General features: G+C 43.1%; 2 protein-coding genes across 2 annotated transcripts in view; one reads left to right on the top strand and one right to left on the bottom strand.

Annotated features, from left to right (window-relative positions):
- Positions 1-7,575, top strand: part of LOC139552059 (1-acyl-sn-glycerol-3-phosphate acyltransferase alpha-like) — a 29,327-nt gene extending 21,752 nt beyond the window's left edge. Inside the window, exons 3-6 of the mRNA XM_071363429.1 lie at positions 495-670; positions 1,009-1,104; positions 1,946-2,018; positions 2,198-7,575. Coding sequence (XP_071219530.1) covers positions 495-670; positions 1,009-1,104; positions 1,946-2,018; positions 2,198-2,364 — 512 coding nt within the window. The 3' untranslated portion in view covers positions 2,365-7,575. The remainder of the gene's footprint in view (positions 1-494; positions 671-1,008; positions 1,105-1,945; positions 2,019-2,197) is intronic.
- A 2,089-nt stretch (positions 7,576-9,664) lies between these two features.
- LOC139552058 (epidermal growth factor-like protein 7) overlaps positions 9,665-20,484 on the bottom strand; it is a 32,332-nt gene continuing 21,512 nt past the window's right edge. Inside the window, exons 4-9 of the mRNA XM_071363428.1 lie at positions 15,636-15,748; positions 15,445-15,540; positions 15,130-15,351; positions 11,928-11,986; positions 11,419-11,581; positions 9,665-11,162 (exon numbers count right to left, since the gene is read on the bottom strand). Coding sequence (XP_071219529.1) covers positions 11,143-11,162; positions 11,419-11,581; positions 11,928-11,986; positions 15,130-15,351; positions 15,445-15,540; positions 15,636-15,748 — 673 coding nt within the window. The 3' untranslated portion in view covers positions 9,665-11,142. The remainder of the gene's footprint in view (positions 11,163-11,418; positions 11,582-11,927; positions 11,987-15,129; positions 15,352-15,444; positions 15,541-15,635; positions 15,749-20,484) is intronic.

The raw sequence follows: 20,484 nt of genomic DNA, 5'->3' as shown, positions 1-20,484 counted from the left end.
AGTGGACAATGTCATCACCTTGGTAACATTTTCAAATGTTAGGACAGCATATTGTGGCCAAACTTCTCTTTAGCTAGCCCATGTGTTTGCGAGTTATCAGTGCAAATGGCCGTCGTCGCGTTATCTGACACGACAAATGTGCGTCAGGTTGAGAAATCTCAATCTCTTTTTTTCCCAGAGTGCGTACAGATATTTAGTGTGAAATTTACACAATGTTTACAAATGAGGCCCCAGGAGAGACACGCTGTGCACCATTCAGGGTCATAAAAATGTCCTAAAGTCTCATTCCAAATCATTCAGTGGTGTCAATGGAATCGTTGTGCAAAAATTCCGTTAGATTCAACCCCACATGACTGAGTTCATACAGAACATAAAATATCCTCTAAAGGATCTAATGGGCTAGGTATCCTCTCAGATCCTTTTCTCCCCCCCGGTCTAATGGAGATGCTACCAGATCCTGTAACGGATCCTAACAGATCTTCTCCAATCCCCAGGTCTAATGGAGGTTCTCCCAGATCGTTGCACCATGATTGCCAAGAAGGAGCTGGTGTACGCGGGCACGGTGGGCATCGTGTCCTGGCTGGGCGGCATCGTCTTCATCAACCGCAAGAAGACCAGCGATGCCAAGAGTGTCATGGCCGACGCTGCGAAGACCATGCTGGACGACCAGGTAATTCTACGGGACTAATCTATGGGACCCCATGATTATACATGTAGCCCTCTGCTGTACTCTGGGCCATGCCAAAGTCATGATTAACTCCCACCTGATTGGCAATTATGCCAGATAGTGAGATGGCGCATAACACTGAGCGACTGATTTATAACATTCCCAAGCCAATATATCCTGATACTTAACCCATTCAAGTTTGAATAGTTGATATTTTGTGTTTTTCTAATCTAATTTCTAGCTGAGTATCTAGGTCAATCTCCACCACCGATATTGACATACTGTGTCCATGCTTCCTCATGGGCCTCACCTTTGACCCCTGACCTTTGCCCCCCCGGTAGATCCGGCTGTGGGTGTTCCCTGAGGGCACACGGAACCAGAGGGACGACCTGCTGCCCTTCAAGAAGGGAGCCTTCCACCTGGCAGTGCAGGCACAGGTGAGCCACATGTCTGTTTATGTCCATGCCTCCTATTTCAGTGGTCACTATTTGGAGGGAGTTGGTGTGTGTGTGGTGATCTGGATTTAGATTATGGTGTTTACCGAGTAGGGACTGGTAGTTTGGGGTTGTGGTCGTGGGTATTATACCTATTTAGGACACAAGGGGGAGCTAACAACCTAACGTGGTTTACTGAATGAACATGATCTGATTTTCAAATGATATTTTCACTACCTTTTGTCAGAGAAAAAGAAAGGGGGATGGAGAGAGTCCTAGAGGGAGAGAGACGTAATAAAGGGTTTGAGGTAACCGAGAGAGGGTGATAGGATGAGTGTTGGTGTGAGAAAGGCACAGGTAGGTTTTCTGAGGTGAGAAGAGTGGGGGATACACAAAGGATTAGTCTTTGAAAGCTTGGCCCTGAAGAAGCAGCACTAATCTCTCAGTTCAAAGGCTGCCGTCTGTACTGAAAGTTGGATGTCTCTCTCTCCACTGTGGTTCAAGCTGTCGTCTCTCAGCACCAGTCAGTGAGGGAGGGAAGGGGTGGACAGAGGGGAGGTGGATGTGTGTACAGACAGACTGTGTGTAGCTGGGTCAGCCATGCATGTGATTGTCTGTATCTGATTGTTCATGTTTGCCTTTGTCTTGCCCGAGGGAAGGAAAAATCATTGAAAAGATTAAACTTATCTTGGGAAAAAGAATGGTATTTAGGTACCCAGGGCTTGAATCGAATGTGGAACGAACTGTCATGGTAACTCTCCCTCCCTCCCTCCCAATTCGCTTTGCTCACTCTCTTCCTCTCGACCCCCCCCCCCCCCCCCCCCTCGCTCTCTCTCTGTTCTAGGCTCCTATCATCCCCATTGTGTTCTCCTCTTACAGTAACTTCTACCTACGTAAAGAAAAGCTGTTCAACTCAGGTACAGATCACGTTTTAATTCATAGTGAAATTGCTCGTACACAGCTACTCTTGAAAGGAACTGCTCATGACATGTATAGAAAGATGTCTTTTGGTTTCATGCAAACACGTTGATGATGAATGAGGGATGTGCTGATAATGATGGTTGGACTGATGATGATGATGCTATGCTCAAACCAGGGACCATCACGTTGAAGATCCTTCCGAAGATCGAGACGAAGGGCATGACGTCAGATGACGTGGCCGGCCTCTCCGACAAGTCCTACGACCTCATGCGCTCAGTCTTCCTGAGCATCTCTGGCTTCGCCCCCATAACCCAGAGCAACGGGCCCCCCTCGCACCACTGAACATGTCCCATGTCCGAGACACCAAAACCTTATATTTTTTCTCCCCCCTCCGCATCGTCTCAGCTCCCTACCTACGTACCTACAGATTAGGTCAAATATATTGGCACCCTTATGGCGCAGAATGTTCCATTTCCTCTTTTCAAAACTGTTTGAATGGCACCTGCAACTTACCACAGGTGTGAGATAAATTACACAGTAAATGAGATATTGCCTCTAACCAAATTATATTGCTCCCAATCAAGAGTCCAGGACATTTTTCTTTGAAATGTGCAGTTGTAAACAAAGTTTTCAATTTCAACTTGTTTTTGAAGAAATAGAGAATTGTGCAAGGGTGCCAATGTATTTGAGCACATCTGTACCAAGATACAACGCACCCACCAGGCCTCTGTCATGAACTCATCTGTTGTTTTGGCCTGGTACAGTTTGGTTCTGGTTGGCTCCTGCTCCGACCCAGCCCCCATACAGTGCAGTCCTGACTCTTCACTACAGAAGACCTGTTGGCTCTGCAGGTTATGAGTAGAGTGACGGACGGCAAGCAAAACGGAACATTATTCATGTGCGTTCCTCATGCATGCTTTGGGATACCTTTTTTCTACCTCCACCTTTTTAAAAGAGGCTTTATTGTTATTGTCTTATTTTTTTATTTTGTCAGTCAGTGGTTGTACTTTCGTTTTTTTTCCTTCCTTCCTGCTCAACTTTTTAGTTTTTTCATATGTTGATGGTGGATCTTTATATTTTCCTCTGGTGCTGCCTTAACTTTTTTTCTTAATGCGCTATAAAAGATACGCACAGCACACAACCACCCTGCTTTAACCACTCCACCGCTAACACACACACACAACACACCACGGTACCCCCTCCCCCAACACCCCACCCAACCCCAGTATATCCTCTCCTGTTCTGTTGTGCATACCAGCCTCTTGCCTCTTTTGAAGGAGTAGGGAACCAGGGTCTGGACCATGGGTCTTGAGGGGAGATGGAGGGCGACAGAGCGAAAGGAGAGGTTAGTAGTTGACCAGGGACTTGTTCTTTATCTGTGTCTCAGTGCAATCAACTCTATCGTTACATACAGTGCATTCGGAGAGTATTCAGACCCCTTAACTTTTTCCACATTTTGTTACGTTACATTCTAAAATTGATTAAATCGTTTTTTCCCCTTCAATTTACACACAATGCCACGTAATGACAGAGCAAAAATAGGTTTTTAGAAATGTTTGCAAATTTATATAAAAATATTTTAAAAAGCGCTGCAGAAATGTTTTGGTACCCTTGCCTAGATTTGTGCGTCGACACGGTCATGTCTCACAGCTCTACGGACAATTGCTTCGACCTCATGGAATGATTATTGCTCTGACATGCACTGTCAACTGTGGGACCTTTTTATATTGACAGGTATGTGCCCTTCCAAATCATGTCCAATCAATTGAATTTACCACAGGTGGAGTCCAATCAAGTTGTAGAAACAGCTCAAGGATGCACCTGAGCTCAATTTCGAGTCTCATATCAAAGGGTCTGAATACTTATGTAAATAAGCCATTTCTGTTTATTATTTTTGATGTTTACCTGTTTTTCACTTTGTCACAATTAGGGAATTGTGTGTAGATGAGGATTATTTTTTAAATCCGTTTTTAGAATAGGCTGTAACGTAATAATGTGGAAAAAGTCACAGGATCTGAATACTTTCTGAATGAACTGTACATTGCCACACTTGCTTTTCAATCCATGTGATCAAAATAGCTCAATGACATACTGTGACGACGCCAAACAAGCTATACAAAAAATACACAAAGAAACAAAAGTACAACGACGATGAGAACAATCATCAGTGAATTCATGGACGCTAGTGGACTCAACGATTTACAAACACTGTGTGTTGTTGGTGTACTAGCCTGGCAGGTAGCCTAGTGGTTAGAGCATTGTGCCAGTAACCAGAAGGTCGCTAGTTTGAATTCCAGAGCCAACAAGGTGAAAAATCTGTCTGTGCCCTTGAGCAAGGCACTTAAACCTAATTGCTCCAGGGCCGCCGTTGATGGCAGACCCTGGCCGTGACCTCACTCTCTGGGGGTGTCTCGGGGAGTTGGGCTATGCAAAAACACACATTTCCCATTCACACATGTATTAATACACATTGTACATGTGTGAAATAGGACATATATAAGCACCCACCAAATTATTATTACTACGTTGTCTTGTTTTTTTGTTTTGTTTTTTTTTACAATGGGCTCAGTTGGTAGAGAGTGGCTCTTGTAACACCAGGGTTGTGGGTTTGATTCCTCACCCATATTTAAAATGTGGGTAAAAGTGTCTGCTAAATGGCCCAAATTTGACTCCACTTTTTTGTCTCAAGTATCTCTTCTCTAATTTAAGAAGTGTCAGGTGATTTCATGAAGTTCAAGATTCCGTTTTGTGCCATGTCAGTGTGCAAGTGTTTTTTTTAAAAACGTTACACAGTGGAGAGCGGTTTTACTGAGGGGGAGTGTTTTAAACGTTACACATTGGAGAGAGGTTTATCTGAGGGGGGTGTTTTTAAACCTACCACTATGGAGTGATCTAGATGTTACAGTACGTGTTTTAAATGTTAGTGATTGATCGTTTTTCATGGTTGCCAAGGAAAAATATGTTATTAGTCCTCGCTGTACTGCAGTGATGACGGTAGAGACAGTCGCCAGGTTTCACATTTCAAATCAAATCTTTGACATGAAGTTGTTTTTATGGTCCTCTTAACTAGAATTTTTATTAATGGTGCATTTCCGATGAGGATTTACCCCAGTGATTTACCCAAGGCTCACACTTTTCGGTTTCTATCTACGTGGGTTAGCACCTGTCTCACTGGGCCATGGCTTTGTCGGACCTGCTCTAACTTGGAGGCAAGGCCCTGGGAACTTTTCAGCTGGCATTTACATAGCAATGGCTAACTGTGAAATATAACACCTTCCCACAAAGCAACTGTCTTGAATGATGCAGATGTTGTTGATTCTGCACGTCTCAAGTCACTCTTGATGTAAACACAATTACACTAGAGCTTCCATTTAACCAACACTGGCAACCCATTGGTGTGGGGGTTAAGTCTTAATGGAAAAGCACTATAACTAACTACTAATAAAGACTGCTTGTTTTCAGCCTAGCCCAAAAAATACATATCAGAAGAGGTGAAATAGGAATGAAATGCTCCTCAAACTGAACACCACGGACCTGTATTTTGGTAACCCCTGTGATACCCGTAGTTAAGAAGTAAAATATAGCCTAATAAATTGCGCAATTGTCAATTGCTCTAAAACAATCTTGGTATCGTAACAGCACAGTAACGACTCTTGTAAATCTTTTGCTTGGCCAAATGTTCCCTATTGGTACCTGGTAACTAGGAGGGCTGCTGTCCGAGTGGTTACCTTAGCTTTATACTTGAGAAACAGGTCCTGTTTATACTATAGATTAATGAGGAATAGGGATATGTGTTAAGGGAATGTCTCAACACCTACTGTAGTTTTCTGACCAATTTATGATACGCAAAACCGAACTAAGAGTACATTTATTTTATCGATGGATGGTGTATGATATGTAAAGTCTGACTGCAGTTTAGAAGGCTTGGGCTATTTAAAGGAATTGGCTGAGATTTGTGACGTTTTAGCCTTATGTCAAAAGGTGGTACAGTAATCATCAAATGTAGGATTGTGAAGTAATTAAACTTGAGGTTTTATATTTTGTAATTAATAGACAGATGACGTCTTACAGTAAATTACTGCTACTTTTTTATTTATGGCAATACAGTTTCTTATCATTTGCGTACAGATCTTGACATTTTTTTATTCACTGCTTTTACTTTACAGTTTGATAAAATGTCGCTTGCAGCTTTTTGCCTGTCAAAAACGCCAGGGTGAGAATGTATTTCGGCATTCATGATTTTTTTTGTGTACTACTCTGGCTAGTGTTACACAGGCAGCACACTTCTTATATTGTGCCCAATTATTGGCAAACGCTGATCTGATTGGTCGAAAGACCAATTAGTGAAAACATATCAGAATTGCGCTACCTGTGTATATGCAGCCTAATTGCATGTAACTCTCTTTTTTTTTTTTTTTTTTCATTTTTTCAAGTATAACATATTCCAATAGAATGTTATCTTGCATAATGTTGGTTTCTGACACTACAAAATGTGTCTGAAATGTATTTATTTGAAATTAAGTGTTACATTAGTTAACCTCCAGAATACATTTATTTCTTGTGCACCTAAACTTCCTGAGGAGCAGGGTTTGGGGTCAATCAATTCAGAAAATAAATTGAATTTCCAAATCCAATTTTCCTCAATTCTTCTATGAGACAAATATGGAATTAGAATATCAGTTTACTTCCTGAAATGACTGAATTGAAATGGTGTTGATAAATTGCTCACGTTGTAGGAGTGAAAACATTGTGTTTCGTCTGGCAATGAACCTGTGTACTACTACTACGCCTCGTCAGGGTCAAGTGGCTGCAGGAGCTTTAGTGTCACCTGCTGGACTCTTGGCTTACTTGGCTCCTAGGAGTAAATCAACTCGACACTCGGGCTTTCCTCATCTTTGTTATTGAAGACCAGTAACACCATTTAATTAAAATACATACGCCAGTCGGTCCCAATACATAAGATTAATCTGTGACATCAGTTTTTGGTCACAGGAGAGTATATTTATGAGAGTATTTGTTTTGCTTATGTGGTGGTGTTACATTTTTTAAATCCTGCAACAAAGATGTTTTGAATGTTCAAAGATGCTACAAATTTGGCACTAACCAAATGTAAACTGTCAATGATTTTAGGCTAACTCTTGACCATTGTCTATGATTATTTTCATGGACGTTTTGTAGCTCAACTTCCTAGTGTGTCAGCTAAAAGCGTCATTGACTCGATGACCGTGATAACTCGACAGGCTCTGCAACACTTCTTTAGAGAGCCTTGTTGATTGATCTGGTGTTATTTTTTTTTCACAATTTAAATTTAAGAAATATTCCAAATTAATTAAGCACTTCATGGTGAGTTTGGGTGGTATATAAAAATGATCTTAAAATATTCTATGAGTTTCACCAAAGCTATTAAAGTGTAATCTGTTCGTGGCTTAAGATAACTATGTACAACTAAGCTGGCCAAAGTGTCTTGTCTTATCACATCCTGGTGAGCCTTCTGTGTGTTTGATGAATGCCTTGGGAAATGATAAATAAATGTCATTTTTTTCTTAGAGCTGTTACTTTATTCCTGTGTGTGTCATTTCTTTAAATTATCATTTTATCCTTGGACACTCAGGCTTTGCAGATGAGTTAGGATGGCTCCGGCAATACAATTCTTTCCCTAACTCTCCATTGAATTGACATTGGAACATTTTATCGAGTTACAGCTCATATAAAGAAATCTGTCAATTGAAGTACACTGCTCAAAAAAATAAAGGGAACACTTAAACAACACAATGTAACTCCAAGTCAATCACACTTCTGTGAAATCAAACTGTCCACTTAGGCAGCAACACTGATTTCACATGCTGTTGTGCAAATGGAACAACCCAGCAGCAGGACCGCTACCTCTGCCTTTGTGCAAGGAGGAGCACTGCCAGAGCCCTGCAAAATGACCTCCAGCAGGCCACAAATGTGCATGTGTCTGCTCAAACGGTCAGAAACAGACTCCATGAGGGTGGTATGAGGGCCTGACGTCCACAGGTGGGGGTTGTGCTTACAGCCCAACACCGTGCAGGACGTTTGGCATTTGCCAGAGAACACCAAGATTGGCAAATTCGCCCTGTGCTCTTCACAGATGAAAGCAGGTTCACACTGAGCACATGTGACAGACGTGACAGAGTCTGGAGACGCCGTGGAGAACTTTCTGCTGCCTGCAACATCCTCCAGCATGACCGGTTTGGCGGTGGGTCAGTCATGGTGTGGGGTGGCATTTCTTTGGGGGCCGCACAGCCCTCCATGTGCTCGCCAGAGGTAGCCTGACTGCCATTAGGTACCGAGATGAGATCCTCAGACCCCTTGTGAGCCCATATGCTGGTACGGTTGGCCCTGGGTTCCTCCTAATGCAAGACAATGCTAGACCTCATGTGGCTGGAGTGTGTCAGCAGTTGATGCTATGGACTGGCCCGCCCGTTCTCCAGACCTGAATCCAATTGAGCACATCTGGGACATCATGTCTCGCTCCATCCACCAACGCCACGTTGCACCACAGACTGTCCAGGAGTTGGCGGATGCTTTAGTCCAGGTCTGGGAGGAGATCCCTCAGGAGACCATCCGCCACCTCATCAGGAGCATGCCCAGGCGTTGTAGGGAGGTCATACAGGCACGTGGAGGCCACACGCACTACTGAGCCTCATTTTGACTTGTTTTAAGGACATTTCATCAAAGTTGGATCAGCCTGTAGTGTGGTTTTCCACTTTAATTTTGAGTGTGACTCCAAATCCAGACCTCCATGGGTTGATAAATTTGATTTCCATTGATCATTTTTGTGTGATTTTATTGTCAGCACATTCAACTATGTAAAGAAAAAAGTATTTAATAAGAAAATTTCATTCATTCAGATCTAGGATGTGTTATTTTAGTGTTCCCTTTATTTTTTTGAGCAGTGTACATTCATGAGGCCCTAATCTATGGATTGGGTGCCAGACCCAGCCAATCAAAATGAGTTTCTTCCCCCACAACGGTGTTTATTACAGACAGAAATACTTCTCAGTTTCATCACCTGTCCAGGTGGCTGGTCTCAGACGATCCAGCAGGTAGAGACTCCAGATGAAGGTACTGAGCTGCCGAGGTTACACGTGGTGTGCGGTTGTGAGGCCGGTTGGACGTGCTGCAACATTTTCTAAAACGACATTGGAGGCGGCTTATGGTAGACAAATTAACATTAAATTCCCTTGCAACAGCTCTGGTGGACATCCCTGCAGTCAGCAAAACAAAACTGCACATTTTAGAGTGGCCTTTTATTGTTCCCAGCACAAGGTGCACCTGTGTAATGATCATGCTGTTTAAATCAGCTTCTTGAGATGCAAAACTGTCAGGTGGATTGATTATCTTGGCAAAGGAGAACTGCTCACTAACAGGGATGTAAACAAATTTGTGCACAAAATATGAGAAATAAGTTTTTTGTGCATATGGACATTTCTGGGGCCTTTTATTTCAGCTCATGAAACATGGGACCAACACTTCATGTTGTGTTTATATTTTTGTTCAGTATAGGAATGTGTTTGAGTGGTCAAAATGAGATATTGATCTGTATAGTTACTTTTCTTCCAAGTGGCTTCACATTAAAAAAATCTAAATTCACACACAATAAATCCTCTACTAGACATTTTTAATTGATCCATTTTATTACAAAAAGTTACAAAGCTATGTAAAAAAAAAAAATGAATAAAAAAAGCCAACTGTCTATTGTAGCTCTATGAGATAAGCACAAGGAATTATAACTTAAATAGATAAATACAGATGTCCATGCTAGACCCGCCATGGGGGCTCTGACAGTGAAACCAGCTGCACTGATGTGAACCTAAAACACGGAAACCAGATACATCATAGTCAAAATGGCTGTTTGACCTTAGACTCTCAGATTGTCCAGTAATGTGGTAATGGGAGAACGAGGCCCCAGTAACCCTGTCACAGGTAGTGATGTTACGCTATTCTATGTCTTTTGGTAAAACAACAATGTAAAGACATGAAATTATGCTGTTGGGAGAGAAAAGAGACTCAGCACATGACAAGTTTGCCCGTCATAGAGCCAGTCTTTGGCTAGCTCATTCATTTATTTATTTAAACTTTTATTTAACTAGGCAAGTCAGTTAAGAACAAATTCGTATTTACAATGACGGCCTACCCCGGCCAAACCCTCCCCTAACACAGACGACGCTGGGCCAATTGTGCGCCGCCCTATAGGACTCCTGATCAAGGCCGGTTGTGATACAGCCCGGGATCGAACCCGGGTCTGTAGTGATGCCTCTAGCATCAAGGAACCCTGAAACATATACACAAACTACCTTTAGCGTCTATTCATGGCGGTATCTTCTGGCCAGGGGAGTTTTGTTAAGAGCCCCGACGCTCGTTCGGGAACGTTAACGCGCATCGCTTGCGGTACGGTTTTGGAAACATAAGGAACGTATCTTTCATATCAGCGAGAAATAATTGTAAAAAAACAAAAGGTTAAATTACTACACACCTTTTATATGGTTAGGGTTAGTGCTCCCATGCACGCGGCCAAATCTCCATGTTACGGCGCTTGTTTACGGAAGACAGATGGTGGACAGAGACAACCACCTGTGCTATCTAGCTCTCTAGAGTGTGTTCGAACACCTGTGTGTAAGCGTAACTGGGTGAGGAAGTGTAGTTTGACGGCTGGAGGCACACAGACGTAAGGATCTGGGCAAACCTGTTTCAGTAAGTATCTTTTTTATTTGAACGATTCATTCCCGCTGATATGAAAGATACGTTTTCTATGTTTCAGAAACCATAGCGGAAGCGATGATTATTGACGTTTCTAAATGTTAAAACAGCGTTGGGATTGTAGTTCACATGGTGCTACCGGTAACTAGTGTTTATAGCTGAGAACCCTTGAGATAAGGCAGAATGCCTTGTTAATGCCTTGGGTTCTCGAGAGCAAGTCTTTGGGCTGGTACAGGAACATGAATGCACAAACGTTGAGTAGGCCTATGTTCTGCTAACTTTCTTCCTCCTACCATATCCCTGGGCTGGGGCAATCATTCCATTCCTATTGTTATTGTTTTGTGGATTCAGACTGTGGACATGTCTGGTTGGTTTTCACCCAGTCATGTTCTGTGTCTAATTCTCCTGGCAGGAACCTGTAGTGAGGACAGAAAAGTGGAAAAATCAGTCCCACTGGGCACATATGCCAATTCAATGTCTATTCCAATTTAGTTCAACGTAATTTCATTGAAAAGACGTGGGAACAACATTGATTTAACCAGTGGGGTGTTACTATCTATAGTCAAACAACTCATTTCACATCCACTTCAAGCCTCTATATGGCCAATTTGTCCTGTCCAACAAGGGGAGTACAACGAAAATACATTTTTAACTGTGTGTTTATCCACTCACAGGTACCGAGGCGTTCCTCGAGGAAGCCAATTTGTTCGCTGAGCGAGTCGATGCGGTCCAGCTGCTGGAAGGAGTGAAACAGGAAGCTGGTCTTCTCAGACACGCCCTCGTCCAGCGACATGGGGAACAGACTGGTGAAGGGGGCTAGGACCAACTGAAGCTTCTGGAGGGAAGGGGGGGGAGAGATTCAATTCTACTGTAATCCACGGAGCAGTAACAACATGAATTCTAATGAAAAACTCACAAAGGCTTTTTAAAAGGTCACTACCCGTCTGGCGTTTCAAAGGATGCTGGGTTTTGTGAGTGTGTGTGTTCTCTGTCGATGAACAAAGGTTCGTGATTACATTGTGAGTGGTATTTTATATTACACCATGCAGTGTGTGACTAGGGCTGGGTCAAGGTGGGTGGTGGATGCTAGAGGGGCATTAGCAATGGTTATAAGGGGGACTTTACACCCGTTCACGAGAGCGTGTGTGTGTTCATGTGATGGTAGAGGAGTGCAGTTGTACCTGCTCTAGCAGCTCTACTCTGTTCTTCAGGCTCTGTACCTCCTCTGTGACCCTTCCACCTGTAGACAACACACACACACAAACACACACACATGAAAATAGAATGTGGATCACCACTATCTAAAACACCCTCCAACTGCACACCAAGGTTGCTTATAGAGAGAAAACGTTTTGAAGACGAGGGGGTACTGCCTGAACTTTTCCGATAAGAACACAGATTTTCCTTTTCTGTTGCAAAACGTTTTGATACGATGAAACCTACAGAATATGACCCGGTAGGGTTAGCTTACAGAGAGGTTCAACAGAGGGGGAAAGAGTGTAATGGTTAATCCTTCCTATTCTATCAAAAGCTTGGACTTGTGACATGTCTTTGAGATAGATATTGCCTCTAGCATCTTGCTCTGATCCTGCTACAGAGTGATTCATAAGCAGAGCTATGAAACAAACGGGAAGAGAACCAAAGAACCACAAGCTGGCTGGGGAATTCAGTTCTTTGGGTGAAGCCGGTGACAAATCCATAAATTTGCCTGCATAAGGGTCTGAGAATATGGGAAAATGACAGACACACACCATATAACTGACAGAGAGGGCACTATAAACAGACACACAGTCCATCATGCCTTCTCTAAACATGCGTCGTCCTATCGGTTACAGGACAAGGAGGGGTGAGCTGGGCTGGAGTCCAACCAGTCACCAAGTGTCCCCCTGCTCCCCACGACAGGTCCCCAGAGCTAGGGGTTCAGAGCTGGGGTAGGAACCCGCGTCTTGGAGCTAGGGTCAAACTGAGAACAGTTTTATCTCTCCCAGATGTGGCCTATTATTGAGACAAGAGGACGGGGGGGGAGCGATGACCCCCAGCAGACGAGGTTGATGGAGCTGGAATGAGAGCGCTAGTCCCAGCCAAGAAGAGGGAGAGAGGAGGAAGAAAAATGGCTCCAGAAATGGAAGGAGGGGGGAGGAGGAGGGGGTCAGACGAGAGCTGTTACGGTCTGAGCAGGGCATTTATTCCCGTGTTTATCTCGGTGATCTTCAACAACATCAGACGTCAGCCTGGATATGAACAGTTAATGGATATAATAGGGCCATTAACCACAACACTGATGTTGCTGCTGCCCTTGCACTCTGTTGGCCAAGGAGAACACTTCTGTACTGAGCCTGCACATATTCCCCCGACTAACTTCCCCTCACCCACGTCACTTTCACCAAGTACAGAGATCTGTCATATGTTTTTTTCCTGCTGTTTTTCTCACTTTGTGCTGATTAGGCAAAAGATCTCCCTAACCCCTATTCATCCATCCACAAGCACGCACGCACACACACACACTCACACACAAGCCCCTCCACCTCAGCCACACTCAGGCCACACACACACACTCACACACACTCACACACAAGCCCCTCCACCGTACATCCATCCTCAGCCACACTCAGGGGGGTGAACAGCCTGTCTAAGTTTAGCTGAGAAGAGCCATCTTGTGTGAATTTGGTCACAGCCACTTTTTCCCTTCCTCTGGACACAAATACAGACGGACAGAAAGCGGTTAGGAGAAAGAGGTCATTGGTTTGGCAACGCTGCCTCTTCTACTTTATGTACAGTTTTTATGTCTTTGAGTGTGTTTAACGCATGAAAGACAACCTTTCCTGTATGTCTCCCCTCTATCTAGACCAGTGTTTCCCAACTCCGGTCCTCGAGTGCCCCCAACAGCACACGTTTTTGTTGTTGTAGCCCCGGACAAAAACATCTGATTCATCTTGTCAAGGGCTTTATGATTAGTTGAATCAGGTGTCCTTGTCGGGGCCACAACAAAAAGATGTACTGTTGGTGGGGTCCTCGAGGACCGGAGTTGGGAAACACTGGTCTAGACAGAGAAAAGGGGGGGACATGATTAGTCTTTTGAGAGGTTCATGATTACAACCATACTCCACAGAGGAGAGGAAAGGGAATTTCCTTATGTATTGTCCAGACACTTCTAGACAAGAGGTTATTTTAGCTCGTTGCTATGTTATGCCAAACAAAGCATATCTATAGCTAGGTTTCCATCCAATTGGCTACAGATTTTCATGCGAATGTTCTAAATCTGCATCAAGAAAATATGCACATTTTCCCACCAGAGGTGTGTTTCCACCAAACTGATTTGTTGCGTGATGACATAGTGTACACAAAATGCATGTTCTACTCTACCAATAGTTTTGTCACATAAACCGTGGTGTTAAATTGCAAATGTGCAACTATGGTCTTGATACATGTGCTTTAGTCAACTCTCAGATACAGTGCCGGTAGGCTACTCTACATGATGAGATTATTGTGGATAATAGCGAGAATATTTTTATTGGTCAAGCATCGATCATCATGTCACCAGAATAAGACCCTCAATATTTATTGGTAAGGAGCATCAAGCTCATCACCGTGCACATTCACCACCCTGTGAAGTTCATCATAAATTATTTCATCTGTAGCCTAATAAACTGCATGCTTTCCCGAGTTGTAGTGGGAGGACTACATAACATATCATCACGTTACTCCAAGTTTACGTCAATATGATGGTTATTATATCAATATTTGCGCAAAAAGGCGCTTCGCCGCCATTTCTCGCATAATACATTTTATTATGCGAGAACAAAAAAAGTCCCACCATGTCGAACGAAACAAATGATCTGTCGGTATTTATAAAATTGTACCGAAACCTGTTTCCACCACAGTTGTGATTTATTTTTTATACGGTATGACTTTACTGTGGAAGGAAATGTGGTTTCCTTTTTTTCAGAGTGATATGCAGCAGTTTAGAGAAAAGCTTGAGTGTGTGAAAGTGCGGGAGAGAAGGATGCTTCACTCAATACTAAACGAAAGTTCTGTAAACGTGGGACGTTCTCCTAAGCAAAGGATGAGGAAGATAAGTCTACATCAATCTATGTTGAAACAGCAGTTATCAGCATGGTTCATCTGGTCATACCATACTGTACATGACCACGCACTTGGTTGTTGAGCGCATGTGGTCCACTTGCAGTTGGTACCAGTCGCAGTGCATTATTACTCACGGTACGAGTTGAGTTTGGCATAGCGCGTACCAAAAGTAATAATGGACAGCGAGCCTGGCTATTGTCCTGCCTCCTCTTCACTCCCATAGGAGGCTCTGCTGGAACACACATAGCACATGATTGATTACTATGCCTGTGGATGAATATTGAGAGGAGGTAGGTGTACCTGTATCACTGGAGGGGGGTCTGTAATCGTTTGCTGCTGCCTGGCCGGGGCTGGTGGGAGAGGCGGGCGGGGCAGGAGGTGTAGGAGGAGGAGGAGGAAGGCTCTCACAGGAGTGTCTGTCTCTTGCCAGCCTGTAGCCCTCTCTACAAACACACCGGTAGCTGCCTGCCATGTTCACACACTTATGAGAGCAGGACTGCTGCTCACTGCACTCATCCACATCTGATAGAGAGAGGGAGGAGAGAGTCACTGATGTTGTTTATTTAAGTGTGCTAGCATTAGTGCGTGAGTGTGTAGGTGTGTGTATGCGTGTACCTGTTTGGCAGTGTCGTCCTATCCAGCCCAGAGGACAGGCACAGTGGTTGGGTCTTAAACACGTTCCTCCGTTCACACAGGACTGGACACACACCGCTGGTTAGGACAGAGAGAAATAGCATAAGAAACAAATACACACACACACACACACATGACATATGGGGTGCTAGGAGAGCGTTAGCCCCCGTTACCTTGGTTACAGTTGTGTGAGTGGAGTTGTCGCCAGCCCGGGCAGCATTCTGGATAAGAGTGTGAGAGTGGCAGCGCTCTGGTCACCTGACGGTAGGCCACCCTGTACACTGTCCTGAAAAAAACACACAACAGAGAGTGAGAGGTTAGACAGGGTCTGTGCTGCCGACATAGAGTCAGTTAGGTGTGAATAATGATCCTGAGAAATCGAGACTGGTCTGTTACACTGTAGAGTAGCATTTGGTCAGATTCCCCTATCTGTCAACGTTGTGTGTGATGAGCTCCTAGAGTTTTCTCCATGTTAGCAGAGAAGAATGTACACTACATGACCAAGAGTATGTGGACACCTGCTCGTCGAACATCTCATTCAAAAATCATGGGCATTAATATGGAGTTGGTCCCCCCCTTTGCTGCTATACCAGCCTCCACTCTTCTGGGAAGGCTTTCCACTAGATGTCGGAACATGCTTCCATTCAGCCACAAGAGTAATAGTGAGGTCGGGCACTGATGTTGGGCGATTAGGCCTGGCTTGCAGTCGGCGTAAGTTCTTCCACACCGATCTCGTCAAACCATTTCTGCACGCACCTTGCTTTGTGCACGGTGGCATTGTCATGTTGAAACAGGAAAGGGCCTTCCCCAAACTGTTGCCACATGTTGTAAACACAAAATTGTCTAGAATGTCATTGTACGCTGTAGCGTTAAGATTTCCCTTCACTGGAACTAAGGGGCCTACCCAGAACCATGAAAAACAGCCCCAGATCATTATTCCTCCTCCACCAAACTTTACAATTGACACTATGCATTTGGGCAGGTAGCGATCTTATGGCATCCGCCAAACACAGATTTGTCAGATGGTGAAGCGTGATTCATCACTCCAGAGAACGCATTTCCACTGAGTCCAATGGCTGTGAGCTTTACACCACTCCAGCCGATGCTTGGCATTGAGCATGGTGATCTTAGGCTTGTGTGCAGCTGCTCGGCCATGGAAGCCCATTTCATGAAGCTCCCAACAAAGAGTTTGTGTGCTGACGTTGCTTCCAGAGGCAGTTTGGAACTCGGTAGTAAGTGTTGAAATCGAGGACAGACTATTTTTTACAAGCTACTCGCTTCAACTCTCGGCGGTCCCATTCTGTGAGTTAGTGTGGCCTACCACTTCATGGCTGAGCCGTTGTTGCTCCTAGACGTTTACACTTCACAATAACAGCGCTTACAGTTGACTGGGGCAGATCTAGCAGGGCAGAAATTTGACAAACTGACTTGTTTGAAAGGTGGCATCCTATGACGGTGCCACGTTGAATGTCACTGAGCTCTTGTTTAAGGCCATTCTACTGCCAATGTTTGTCTATGGAGCTTGCATGGCTGTGTGCTCGATTTTATACACCTGAAATAGCCGAATCCACTAAATTGAAGGGGTGTCCACATACCTTTGTATATATAGTAGAGGTTGACCGATTAATTGGAATGGACGATTAATTAGGGCAGATTTCAAGTTTTCATAACAATCGGAAATCAGTATTTCTGGACACCGATTTGGCCGATTAAAAAATATATATAACACCTTTATTTAACTAGGCAAGTCAGTTAAGAACACATTCTTATTTTCAATGATGGCCTAGGAACGGTGGGTTAACTGCCTTGTTCAGGGGCAGAACGACAGATTTTTACCTTGTCAGCTCGGGGATTCGTTTTTGCAACCTTCCGGTTACTAGCCCAAAGCTCTAACCACCTGCCTTACATTGCACTCCACGAGGAGCCTGCGTGGCAGGCTGACTACCTGTTGCGCGAGGGCAGCAAGAAGCCAAGGTAAGTTGCTAGCTAGCATTAAACTTATAAAAAACAATCAATCTTCACATAATCACTAGTTAACTACACATGGTTGATGACATTACTAGTTTATCTAGCGTGTCCTGCATTGCATATAATCGATGCGGTGCCTGTTAATTTCTCATCGAATCACAGACTACTTCACCAAACGGGTGATGATTTAGCACTGTTGTTGCACCAAACCTAACCATAAATATCAATGCCTTTCTTTAAAATCAATACACAAGTATATATTTTTAAACCTGCATATTTAGTTAATATTGCCTGCTAACATGAATTTCTTATAATTAGGTAAATTGTGTCACTTCTCTTGCGTTCCGTGCAAGCAGTCAGGTTATATGCAGCAGTTTGGGCCGCCTGGCTCGTTGCGAACTGTGCGAAGTCCATTTATTCCTAACAAAGACCGTAATTAATTTGCCAGAATTGTACATAATTATGACATAACATTGAAGGTTGTACAATGTAACAGCAATATTTAGACTTAGGAATGCCACCTGTTAGATAAAATACGGAACAGTTCCGTATTTCACTGAAAGAATAAACGTTTTGTTTTCGAAATGATAGTTTCCGGATTCGACCATATTCATGACCAAAGGCTCGTATTTCTGTGTGTTGTTATGTTATAATTAAGTCTATGATTTGATATTTGATAGAGCAGTCTGACTGAGCGATGGTAGGCAGCAGCAGGCTCGTACGCATTCATTCAAACAGCACTTTCGTGCGTTTTGCCAGCAGCTCTTCGCTGTGCTTCAAGAATTGAGCTGTTTATGACTTCAAGCCTATCAACTCCCGAGATTAGGCTGGTGTAACCGATGTGAAATGGCTAGCTAGTTAGCGGGGTGCGCACTAATAGCGTTTCAATCGGTGACGTCACTTGCTCTGAGACTTGGAGTAGTTGTTCCCCTTGCTCTGCAAGGGCCGTGGCTTTTGTGGAGCAATGGGTAACGATGCTTCGAGGGTGGCTGTTGTCGATGTGTTCCTGGTTCGAGCCCAGGTAGGGGCGAGGAGAGGGACGGAAGCTTTACTGTTACACTAGCAATTCTAACGTGGCTATAAGAACATCCAATAGTCAAAGGTATATGAAATACAAATGGTATAGAGAGAAATAGTCCTATAATTCCTATAATAACTGCAACCTAAAACTTCTTACCTGGGAATATTGAAGACTCATGTTAAAAGGAACCACCAGCTTTCATATGTTCTCATGTTCTGAGCAAAGAACTTAAACGTTAGCTTTTTTACATGGCACATATTGCACTTTTACTTTCTTCTCCAACACTTTGTTTTTGCATTATTTAAACCAAATTGAAAATGTTTCATTATTTATTTGAGGCTAAATTCATTTTATTGATGTATTATATTAAGTTAAAATAAGTGTTCATTCAGTATTGTTGTAATTGTCATTATTACCAAAAAAAAAAAAAAAAAAAATCTTTTTTCTTTTTTTTCCTTTTTTTTAAAAAATCGGCCGATTAATCGGTATCGGCCTTTTTTGGTCCTCCAATAATCGGTATCAGCGTTGAAAAATCATAATCGGTCGACCTCTAATATATAGTGTAGATGAGATAATGGGAATTCACTGTAATATTAGGCTAGACCATGGATCACTGGTTACCAAGTGCGGGAGGGTGGGGCTGGGGTGGGGGGTGGGGGGGGGGGAAGAAGGGGTAACATTAAGCCAGTTCTGGGTTCAGCGGTTTCAGTGAAATCTGCTGAAATGTTTCCTGGCATTGTCCTCAGTGTGCGGGCACAGACATCAGAGAGGGAGAGAGGGAAGGAGGGGGGAAGAGGTAGGAAAGGAGAACAATTGCCTCACAAAAGATGACTCAAACACATGAATTCATAACAGCCTCATGGTGGGAAGGAAAGTTTATAATTATAGTTGTTGGCTATGAGAGGTCTGCTGCATTGCCCACCCACGTCATGTGTAGTGCTTACTATAGAATGTTGTAGTATACTGTACAATACTATACTACAGCAAATATTACAGCATTATCTGCAAAAAAACGTTATAGTAAATTCTACAGTCCGCAAAAACACTACATTTTTAAACATGAGTAAATACTACAGTATTTATTTGCATATACCCTGCCTATTCCACTCCCCCAAATCCCAATTTGTGCCCCCCATAAGTGAGAAACCTATATGCCAAGTATAGACTATATTGTATTTCCTACAGTATATAGAAAAGAGCTGAACCTACCTACCTACCGGTAATGGAATAGTATTTCTCAAGTAGGTTTCTTGAAAGAGAAAGCCTCCACTTCTATGTCAAATATAATACAACAAAAACGCTACAGTAAATACTACAGTAATGTCTGAATAAACACTTCAGTAAATACTACATTATACCACAGTATGCAAAAACACTACAGTAAATACTACAGTATACTACAATCTGCAAAAACACTACATAAGTTACTATAGTATATACTACATTCTGACTTTACTACAGTATTCATACTATATTTAACTGTAAATACTACAGTATAATACTGTATACTACAGTAAATACTACATTATCCACCATAGTGTTTTTGCTGACTTTAGTCCGCAAAAACACTACAGTGAATACTACAGTAAAGTAAAACTCTACAGTGAATACTACATTAAAGTCAGCAAAAACACTACAGTGAATACTTAAGTATTTATATCATACTATAGTATTTTTTAATGTGGGCACATTACTGTGCAGGAAGAGAGAAAGAGATAGAGAGAACAAGGGAATGGGAGAGTGAGAAAGAAAGAGAGAGAAATTTAGGAGGGAAAGAACGAAAGAAAGAGTGCGTAAGTAAAGAGGGAGAGGTTGTCCAAGATAAACACAGCAGTGGGCTCTGTGGGCTGGCTGGTCATTTCACGTAGTTATACAAAGTGCTTGATATTTGGATTCCACCAAAATATGTGAGGTGACCCACTTCTGTGTATGAGTATGATATACGAGAGTGATCACACATGGAAAAATACTATAGTGTACTATGGTATAAATACTATAGTATTCATTGTAGTGTATTTGAGGACTTTACTGCA

This window comes from Salvelinus alpinus, chromosome 24 (genome assembly GCF_045679555.1).
Source record: "Salvelinus alpinus chromosome 24, SLU_Salpinus.1, whole genome shotgun sequence".
NCBI lineage: Eukaryota > Metazoa > Chordata > Actinopteri > Salmoniformes > Salmonidae > Salvelinus > Salvelinus alpinus.
This window is presented reverse-complemented; position numbering and strand designations above follow the sequence as displayed.